The sequence below is a fragment of the Malania oleifera genome, chromosome 5 (assembly GCF_029873635.1).
Source record: "Malania oleifera isolate guangnan ecotype guangnan chromosome 5, ASM2987363v1, whole genome shotgun sequence".
NCBI lineage: Eukaryota > Viridiplantae > Streptophyta > Magnoliopsida > Santalales > Ximeniaceae > Malania > Malania oleifera.
In genome coordinates, this window is record NC_080421.1 from 71,613,340 (window position 1) to 71,624,817 (window position 11,478).

At 36.6% G+C, this 11,478-nt stretch overlaps 1 protein-coding gene across 1 annotated transcript; it reads left to right on the plus strand.

The window, feature by feature from the left end:
* The first annotated feature begins 200 nt into the window (after positions 1–200).
* Positions 201–3,507, plus strand: LOC131155443 (pentatricopeptide repeat-containing protein At1g06143). The gene is made up of 2 exons (XM_058108576.1): positions 201–2,310; positions 3,058–3,507. The coding sequence occupies exon 1, from the start codon at positions 424–426 to the stop codon at positions 2,131–2,133; it is 1,710 nt and encodes a 569-aa protein (XP_057964559.1). The 5' UTR covers positions 201–423; the 3' UTR covers positions 2,134–2,310; positions 3,058–3,507.
* Positions 3,508–11,478: the final 7,971 nt, after the last annotated feature.

An 11,478-nucleotide genomic window follows, 5' to 3' on the forward strand; every position in this document is an offset into this window, starting at 1 on the left:
ATATATACATATATATTACAAATGTATTATAACCCATTGTAGAGGTCTAATGTTGGCCTATAATTAATGAATTTTTTTTAAATAAAAAATAAAAATACTTGAGCTATAAATATTTGAATACAAAAGTCAAATAGTATTTATTTAGTATAATTATTTCTTAAAAATAAAAATATATAGATATAAATAAATTGAGTGAAACTATCCGAAAACAATTTTGAAGGCTATCACAGACTATGCATCCTTACCTCTACTTTGAAATTGACTTATTTCTGGGTATTGCATGGGACATGCTTTGCCCTAGACGTGAACAACGGAAAAGAAGAGGAAGAACCAGCACTTGAATGGAGTGAGCGGTGATAATATATCAATGCACATGTTGCTGATGAATCTCTTCTCTGTTATTAGTTCTTGGTTAGTACACCAATGTTTAAAGCTTTAACCAACTTTAGCTGTTCTCCTCTTTCAAAACCCCAAAAGCTTACCGTAGCCGCCCAGTTAAAAAATTGTTCTGGGCTTGAGGAACTGAGGTCTGTGTATGCCACCATCATCAAGAGCAATGAACACAAAGATAGTTTCTTGATAAACCAATTCATTACGGCCTGTTCGGCTTCCCGTCGACTAGATTATGCAATCCTAGCCTTTAGACAGATGGAAAATCCGAATGTTTTTGTGTACAATGCAATGATCAGAAGCTTTGTCCAGTGTTCTTCTCCATTTCAAGCAATAGAATTGTACCTAGATATGTTGAGAGCTCGTGTTCTGCCGTCGAGTTTCACATTTTCATCTGTAGTTAAGGCATGTGCATTAGTTTCTGCTCTGGGGTTTGGAAAATCCATTCATGGTCAGATTTGGAAAATTGGGTTCGCGTCTCATGTATTCGTTCAGACTGCTTTGATTGATTATTACTCGAATTTGGGTAAAATTCTTGAATCACGAAGGGTGTTCGGTGAAATGCCTGAAAGAGATGTTTTTGCCTGGACAACGATGGTTTCTGCTAATGTCCGGGTTGGCGATTTGTGTTCTGCAAGAATACTGTTTGATGAAATGCCGGAAAGGAACACTGCTTCATGGAATACTATGATAGACGGCTATGCAAGGTTGGGGAATGTGGAGTCTGCAGAAGAGTTGTTTAATCAAATGCCTGTGAGGGATATAATTTCATGGACAGCCATGATTTCTTGCTATTCCCAGAACAAGAAATTTATAGAAGCAATAGCATTATTCAATGAAATGAAAAAAAATGGTATCAACCCAGATGAGGTAACCATGACAACTATTATTTCAGCTTGTGCCCACCTTGGCGCACTTGAATTAGGAACTGGTATACATCTGTACATAATGCAAAATTGGTTTGATCTAGATGCTTATATTGGGTCAGCATTGATTGATATGTATGCAAAGTGTGGGTGCTTAGACAGGTCTCTTGTTATGTTCTTCAAATTGCGGGATAAAAATCTGTTTTGTTGGAATGCAGTAATTGAAGGACTTGCAGCTCATGGCTATGCAAATGAAGCATTAGAAATGTTTAGCAAGATGGAGAAAGAGAACATCAAACCAAATGGAGTTACCTTTGTTAGTGTTCTAGGTGCATGCACTCATGCAGGACTTGTTGAAGAAGGTCGCCGGAGGTTTTTAAGTATGAACCACAATTTCTCCATCTCTCCTGGAATTGAACACTACGGATGCATGGTTGATCTACTGGCCAAAGCTGGTTTGCTTGAGGATGCCTTGCAATTGATACGAACAATGAAAACCGAACCGAATTCTGTCATTTGGGGTGCCTTGTTGAGTGGGTGTAAGCTTCACAGGAACTTAGAAATTGCTCAAGTTGCAGTCAATAAATTGATACTTTTGGAGCCACATAATAGTGGATACTACATCCTCTTAGTTAATATGTATGCTGAGGCAAATCGTTGGAGTGAGGTTGCTAAGATCAGAACAATCATGAAACAACTTGGAGCGGAGAAATTATGCCCTGGATCCAGTTGGATTGAATTGGAAAGGAAGATGCATCAGTTTGCTGCTTCTGATAAATCTCATATGGCTTCTGATGAGATTCATCTGTTGCTGGCTGAATTAGATGGTCAGCTTAAGCTTGCTAACTGCATATCCGATCTAGGGGTTCTTGTCTAATGGTTTGTTCTCCTTGATCAGGAAGTGATATCTAATGGTTACTGGGTTTTTGAAGTACTCACAGTTTTGTTTTGTTGGGTGAATATAACATTAAGGTGACGTGCAGTCAAAGAAAGAAACCCCGAATAGAGTGCAACTGCAGCAGGCAGCTTCACTTGTGCATGCTTATACTAATTGGTAATCAAATAACCTGAACACTTGAATGTATCAGTTACTCTCTTTTTTTTAATTTTTTTTTAGCATGTTGATTTGCATCTTATGATTTGAAACTTGTTCAATACTAGTTAAAAAATGTGATGGTATTTGATATACTGATTTGGATACGAGAATGATTGAATGGCAATAGCAGGTCTTGTCGTAATAAGTAACTGAATGATGGAAGAACCTGAACTTCTTCTTCTTCATTTTTTTTTGGTGATACGAGAATGATGGAACAGCAATGGCAGGTCTTATTCATTTATTTGTTTATTGGATAAGAATAATTTATGTCTAGTATAATGGATCCAAGTTGAAACTAAAGATACATTGACAGCGCTATGCTGCAACTGATGCCTTGGCATATGGAAAGATAGGGGCCATATAGGAGCAGGCGACAGGATTATTTAATCTATTTTGGTTATTTTTTATGTTTTTCTCCTGAAGTTGTGGAAGGGTCACACTGCGAATTGATAATCCTCATCTTTATACCCTTCAAAGTTAATGAAAGCAGTATTCAATCCCACATACAGGAGAAAAGTACATTTTAAACTCCCAATGCCTTTATAGGCAGCTGCTTGCCTGTGCTTTTCCTTATTTGACAATTCTGTGTACCTTTCTTAATTAGTATATAATAGCTGCTTTCTCCATCTCTCTTTCTCCTAAAAAAAAAAATCATATTATAACTGGTTTTGGTTTTAACTCCCTCTTCATCTCATTGCTTTGTAGATTGTTGTACAGAGCCAGGGAAGCAGCATAAAGGTGTGTCTCTGTACCAAGCCACGGAAACACCATAAGGTTTTTGCGCATACCATTCTTCCAGAGTCATGCCCCTAGTGATCAAAAGCGAGGCAGAAACAATGTGCTGACAGAGAAGAAAGATTATTTCTGGAGAAACTTTGAGACCCATGATGAATAAAAGGCTGAACTTATGATTCATGGCTCAGCAATAAGGTGTAGATGCTGAATTGGTATTATTGTTGTATACAATGGCTATATAGAAATTGGTGGTGTAGTCTTTAGAATCATGCATTTTACGTGATCTAAACTTTGAGACCCATGATGAATAAAAAGCTGAGCATATGATTCATGGCTCAGTAATAAGATGTAGAATTGGTATTATTGTTGTATACAATGGCTATATAGAAATTGGTGGTGTAGTTTTAGAATCATGCATTTTACGTGATCTTTTAATTCCATTTTGTATGTTTAAGAACTTGTTGATATGATTGGCATGGTTGAATACAAAAAATATATAGAGCTTCTGAAGTAGCTGTAAATAGAAATTTTATAAAATGTAAATATTTTATCATGTATGACTTGATTAACAGGTGCAAGTTTGCATCCTTTCTGCATAACATCAACTTGGAAAGCATTGCACGGTACATATGATTTGCCAATACCTGCTGGTATGAGTTGCTGTATAATTTTAGATGCAAGAATTGTGTTTTAACGTCTAAGGTGATTATAACTAGTGCTCAGTAGTCTTCTGTCACCGAGAATTGCCTTGCAATTGGAGGATGAGGGTGCTGATCTCATAGTATTCAAGAATTGGAATCTCGTCTCTACTACTGAATAATATCAACAAAAAGTAGTCCTAGGCCAAGTGCCAATGTACAAACAATCATGAAAAGAAAGTGCTTAAATTGCTCTATGCTAATGGTACCAACGCAGTAACATTCAAAGGGCGCAATAATGTAGGACAACATTTCCGAGTTGCCAAAAAAAAACCAGCTTTTATTATATGCTAAGATATCAAGTTGACTTTGTGCATTAGGGTAGCATATGTCGCTATAGAATGCAAGGAGAATGGCAATTAAAATGGGAATGAAAATTAGAGAAGACTGTCCAACATTCATCCATTATATTATGCAGACCAGAAATATAGTTGTCATGTGTGTACATTAAGAAAACAATGGATGTAAGATAAATATGAGAATATAGAAAAACCCGAAAGGGCTAAGAAATCAAGAAAAAAAAAAAATCGCAGTTTATTTTGTCCAAAGAAGATGATCATTGGCTCTCCTGTTGTCACCCATCCCAAAAGACGATTGTTAATTACTATGGTGTTTATTTTAGGAATATGAAAACGTGATTTTTTTTTTCTTTAAGATGATTTTAAGTTGTCATAAGAAATTGAAAAGATATTTGACATTTAATTTTGCAATTGATATATCCCTAAGGCTTATGCAGTAACATTTAGGAATATGCATTTTCAAAAACCAATAAGGTACATTTTTAAACAATTTGTTCTACATTTGAGGGAGATATAATACTACTTTGTGTAATAACTAAAAATTAAGAAAAAGAACAAAAGATGTAAGAACATTCTTAATATCTTAATTAACTCAATGGAAGATTCATCAGCACTAAACAATCCAATGTACATGGTATGAAATGTCGCATAGTACTCAAAGAGAGGAAAGTGGATCCTATCTAATTTTTCCATAATCAATTGAATATGATATCAAGACATTGTTTAAGGATAAAAGAAAATAAGAGGAATAGAAAAGTCACACTCCTTTGACATCCTAATTCTTCGTGACAGAAATCGCATCGCACCTCAATATTTAGTGTATAGGTGGTAAACTTTCTCGTCTAACCTAAAGGTAAAGGAAAGGACCCTATCTATGATTCATCTTCTAACCATCCCATCATCAATTAGATTAGGATAACAAAATAAAGTAATGACCATTGTTACAATTATTTTTGGTTGGTTTATTCTTCATGTTTTTATACAAGCTTTTCTCATGCAACAACTTCTCAAAAAAATAGAACGAAGGGTGACTAGAGCTAGAATTCAATCTTTGATGCTTAAGTCAATAAAGAATGCAAGAAGAAGGATTATAGAACTCCAAAAGTATACGCTACATTGCTTACCTCTTTTCTTCTCTCCTACTCCTTATTTTGTATCTCTCGAGTCCCCTTGCGGTTATTCAGAAGTTTTACTATACCTTCACTTCTTATATTAGGGTGTTTGTTTAAATATAAGTTATTGCCTCTACAACTATATTCGTTGTTGTCTTAGTGGGTCCTCTAGTATCTCTAGGGGTTAGCATGCCCCTAAATGTTACCCATTATCAATTTCTTGGCCAAGGCTGCTCTGGACTAACAAGTTCTGATTATGGTCTTTTGACAATGGAAAGGGAATTTCAGTCCCTTAGTTGTCCACCTTGGGTGGTAGCTGATCTTTTGTTCCACACCCTTATTATATTGGTGTTTGTTGGTTTTTTGGGCCCAATCCCTGTTTGGATTCTGACAAACTACAGCATCCCATATTTGTGCTTAGTGAATGAATAGGTTAAACTTTAGATAGCACAAGTGATGATGAAGTGTGGAAGTCAAGACAGAACTTAAAAATCACATTATCTTGAGCATTCCATGGACTTACAGCGAGCAAGGATCAAAGACTTTATTATGTATAAGTTGTAATAGTAAAATAGGTTTATTTGTGCATGCATTACATTTTATTTACATTGAAACTCTACTAAGACCATAGATTGACCATAGGAACCCTAAACTGGATAAAAATATTTTATATTAAAATATAACATTTTTGCGAAAGGTTTAAACTAATTTTGGAATCAAGAACTTAGCCAACAATTCATTTTTGCTAAGGTCAATCGACTGGCCAGACAAGCTCAACCGACCGACGTGTCAAAAAAGACATTTTATATATGGACAATCAATCGACCTCCCCACAGTTAAATTTGGGTCAGTCGACCGACCAAGGATTAAGGCCAAATTGGTAAAATTCCTTTAGCTCAGCAAACCAACCACTTTTAAAGCGTGAATGTCTTAGTCAATTGGCAGTGTTCACTTAGTTGGCTTGCGGTCTTGCACAGCCGACCGTCCATCGCTAATTTTGAAATTGCCTTATGGTCAGTCGACCGAACCTCGCGGAAGTTCAAAATTCTAAAGCAATAACGGTTAGAAAAATTCAAGTTAAAATATTATTTTAATGAGCAACGGTCACCTAACAGCCACTTTTGAAAATTGGCTATAAATACAAGCCCAAATCACTTTGCAAAAGTTAGAGACTCATATTGAAAATTTTATTATTCTTTGATTGTTTGTTTTGATTTATACTCTATTTGCAAAGATCAAACTTATTTTCCCATACTCCTTCTTTTGAAAAATCCTTTTGGGAAATCTTGGGGTTTATACAAGTTAGCTTTGAGCATTTATTCAAATCATATATCTTGCTTTGAAAGCCTCTTGTTCTTAAGATTTTTAAAAAGCAAATCTTTTCTCCAACTATCCTTGTTTTGAAAAATACTTTCTTTTAGAAAATTATTTTGGGTTCTTTAGAGAGACTTGAGCTTGTATTCACCTCTATATATTTAGCTCAAAAGTCTTTATTGATTTTTATGGTTGATCTCAAAGATCTTAATCTCCTATACGCTTCATCAATTGAATATTGTTTGTGGAGAATTTCTTTGAGTACATCAAGAGTGCTTTGAGCAATATAGTCATTTATATATCCTTTACTTGAAAAGCCTCTTGTAATTTGATTTTACCTAAGGCCAGTCCTGAAGAAAAAAGTATTTTTTCCAAAACTCTCAATCTTAATTTGAAAACATTTTTGAGGGAAAATTGTATACTCTACAGAGCTTCATTTGTAAATCATCCAAGAGTGCATTATGCTTATTGTTGTACATCATCTGCTTATTGTAGAAGCATTGTACTTGTACACAAATATTTAATTATTGTTGTATTCCCGGTGTGTGGTCGGAAGAGGATGGCAATGTCCGATAAAGTGCACCGGAGTAGCTCAGGCCCGAATTGGAGAGTTATGAGCACCGTCTTATAAAGTATGGTTGTAGGTTGTGGTTCAGCACCGAAATTTGAGTTGGGGTTTACCTCGCCTCGTAAGGAGAGGTTGTAATGGTGTCGCTCCACCCGGTAAGTGAGCAAAGGTAGTGGAATCCTCTAAGCAGATTTGGCTTGAGGCAAGGACGTAGGCACTATTGGCCGAACCTCAATAACATATCATGTGTCACTTTTTCCCTACACTATTTTCATTTCAATATTTGTATGATTATATTTATCTACTGATATTATTGTTAGTTCATTTTAAATATTAATTTATGATTTATTGGTAAATACTGGAACTGTAGTACTTGTGCAAATTATTTAATTGTGATGTACTGTTGTAGAACATTTGACCTAGAATTTTTAAAATATCCAATTCCCCCCCTCTTGGGATTATACCAAAAATCAACATTTGGTATTAGAGCCCGGTTGCAATCAGCTTAACTGCATTTGCATAAAGATTGCAATAGCTCAGTTTGGTGTATCTCAATTTTGTGAGGGTTGTTCCTTCTCAATACCTCCATTGTTTTGCAATGTTGATTACATTGCCTAGAAATAACGAATGACTATCTATATTCAATCTATAGGTTGGAAGGCTTGGAATGTAATCAAACAAGGGGACTTTGTCCCAATGAAATTTATTCAAAATATTGGGCTTCCCAAATCTTTTGATGAAATGAATGAGCTTGAGTTAAACATAATGCAAATTAACTAAAGTGCTATGAATATGCTATATTGTGATTTAGATGCAAATATTTTTTATGAAATTATGACATGTGAAAATGCAAATGAGATTTGGGAAACACTTGATAGGAGATATGGAGAGACCGAGAAAAAGGAGGAATCTACTACGCTAAAAGCATCAAGCTCAAATGCTCAATGAATAGACAAGTGCTTCATTGCTTTAACCAACGAATAGGTAAATTCCTTTCCCTCTTCTTCATATTGTGCTGATTCATGTAATGATTCATTTGCAAAATCTTGGGATATATCTGATACTGAATCATATGATAGTTCTGATAGTGAAAGCATGCCTACTTATGAGGAACTATAAAAAGAATATGTTAAAACTCATAAGTGTAATAACCCAGGAAATTAATCAGGGCCTCGATGACGAACACATGGGATTCGTCGACGAGAATACATGAGGGTCTCGTCGATGAGGACCCGTCTCGTCAACGAGAAGATACTGAGGGGCAGTTTTACCAGACTGAGAGATTGAGTTTACTGTAAATCTTTTATTGGGGTCAGCATCGGTATCTAAAGCACCATATCGTATAGCTCTAGTGGAATTGAAAGAATTGAAAGATCAGTTATAGGAATTATTGGACAAGGGATTTATCAGGCCCAGCGTGTCACCCTGGGGTGCACCAGTTATATTTTTGAAGAAGAAAGATGGGATCATGAGGTTATGTATCGATTATAAGGAGATAAACAAACTGACAGTCAAGAATAAATACCCTCTTCCTAGGATCGATGATTTTTTTGATTAGCTTAAGGGGACCCACGTTTATTCTAAATTTGACCTGCGATCGGGTTATCATCAGGTAAAAGTTAGAGCAAACGATATTTCAAAAACCGCATTACGAACCAGATATAGGTATTACGAGTTCCTAGTGATGCCATTTGGGTTTACTAACGCACCAACAGTATTTACGGATTTAATGAACCGGGTGTTCCATCAGTATTTGGACTAGTTTGTGGTTGTATTCATTAATGATATACTGGTCTACTCGAGAAGTTTTGAGGAGCACGAGCATCATTTGAGGCTGGTGTTGCAGATAATGAGAGAAAGAAAGTTGTACGCAAAATTCAGGAAATGTGAGTTTTGGTTAAGGCAGGTTTCTTTTCTCGGCCATGTAATCTCTGAGGCAAGTGTATCGGTTGATCCAAGTAAGATAGAGGCAGTGGTAAGTTGGGAAAGACCAAGTAATACCCAAGAGGTTAGGAGTTTTTTAGGATTGGCAGGCTATTATTGACGCTTTGTAGATGGTTTCTCCAGTTTATCAGGTCCATTAAGACGACTTACGAGAAAAAATGTGAAATTTGATTGGACTGATGATTGTGAGCAGAGTTTTCAAGAATTAAAGCAGCGATTGGTTTTAGCTCCAATACTAGCTATTCCATTAGGGGAGGACAGGTTTGTGATATATAATGATGCGTCGTTGAAGGGTCTTGGATGTGTGTTGATGCAACATGGCAGGGTTATTGCATACGCTTCTAGGTAGCTTAAAGAATATGAGAAGAACTATCTGGTGCATGATTTGGAGTTAGCTGCAGTGGTGTATGATCTCAAGATCTTGAGGCATTATTTATATGGTGGGAAGTGCAAAATCTTCACAGATCACAAAAGTTTAAAATATTTCTTTACCCAAAAAGAACTAAATATAAGGCATAGAAGGTGGTTGGAATTCATTAAAACTATGACTGCACTATTAGTTACCACCCAGGGAAAGCAAATATGGTAGCAAATGCGCTGAGCAGGAAATCAGTGGGATCTGCACTAGCAGTTGTGAAGGTTCAGTATCCGATCCTGATGGATCTGGAGAGACTTGGCATAGAGTTGGTAGAGGATAATCCTCAGGCATTGATCACCAGCCTGGTTGTGCAGCCGACGCTATATGAAAAGATTAAGGCCGCTCAGGATGATGACGCAGAATTAGTAGAGGTTATAGCTAGAGTACGGGAAGGTGAGGGAGAGGAGTTCAGTATCTCTAATGATGGAGCTCTGAGATTTCGCACCAGGTTATGTGTGCCTGCTGGTGATGATATTAAAAGAACAATTTTAGAAGAGACTTATAGATCACTATACACTATCCATCCTGGCAGTACTAAAATGTATTTGGATTTGCGAGAGTATTTTTGGTGGAGTGAAATGAAAAAGGAAATTGTTGAATTTATACAACAGTGTTTTGACATGCCAGTAGGTTAAAGCTGAGCACTAGAGACCAGCAAGGCAATTCCAGCCACTGTTCATTCCAGAGTGGAAATGGGATCACGTCTTTATGGATTTCATTACTGGGTTACCACCAGTGCGACAGGGATTGAATGCAATTTGGGTGATTGTTGATCGTTTGACGAAGGCTGCTTATTTCATCCCTATTAAGGTCGGTTATTCCATGGACATATTGGTAGAAATATATGTTCAGGAAATAGTTCACGTCCATGGGGTACCGGTATCCATAGTCTCAGACCGAGATCCCCGATTTATCTCACGATTTTGAAAAAGTTTTCAGGAGGCTATGGGTACATAGTTAGCTTTCAGAATTGCTTTTCACCCCTAGAATGATGGTCAGACTAAGAGGATGATCCAGACATTAGAAGATATGCTTTGCGCGTGCGTGCTAGATTTTGGGGGTAGTTGGACTCAGTTTATGCTATTAGTTGAGTTTGCTTACAATAATAGCTATCAAGCTAGCTTCGGCATGGAACCTTACGAAGCACTGTTTGGTAGAAGATGTCGTTCTCCTCTTTTCTGTAATGAAGTAGGCGAGAGGGGCGAGTTTTGGGTCCAGAGATAGTACAACAGGCGTATGATAAGGTCCGACTAATTAAAGAGAGAATCAAAACCGCACGGAGTCAGCAAAAAAGCTACACAGACACTCGCAGCCGAGAGTTAGAATTTGATGTGGGAGATCAGGTATTCTTGAAGGTAGCTCCTCTGAGAGGGGTTATGAGGTTCGGAAAGAAGGGCAAGTTGAGCCCTAGGTATATTGGCCCTTTTGAGATACTAGATAGATTAGGATCAATTGCCTATAGACTAGCTTTGCCGCTAGCTCTGTCTAGAATTCATGACTTGTTTCATATTGTTATGTTAAGAAAATACGTCCTAGACCCATCCCACATAATTAGTTATGCAGAGATGGAGCTTAAAGATTCACTAGCCTATAAGGAAGCACCAGTATAGATCTTGGACTGAAAGACATAGGAACTGCGCACCAAGGAAATTCAGCTAGTGAAAGTTTTGTGAAGAAAACATGCTATAGAAGAAGTTTCATGGGAGCTTGAAGAAGAAATTAAATAGAATTACCCACATTTGCTTAATGGGATATAGTAGTGATTTGTAAAGTTCAAAAATGATATTTCTATATTGTTTAGTATAGGATAGGTAGTATTTTGGTTTTGGGGGAATTTTATTTTATAGTTGTAATCTCCCAAGACCTTGAATGCAACCATGGTATTCCTCCGCCATAAGTGAGGGTAAGCAATAAAATAAGTAGACCATTTATCTTTATAGGATGATAGATTGTATAAATGGTGTTCAACACAAATAGCAAACTTTGAGAACAAAATTTTATAAGGAGGGGAGAATGTAATAACCCAGGAAATTAATCA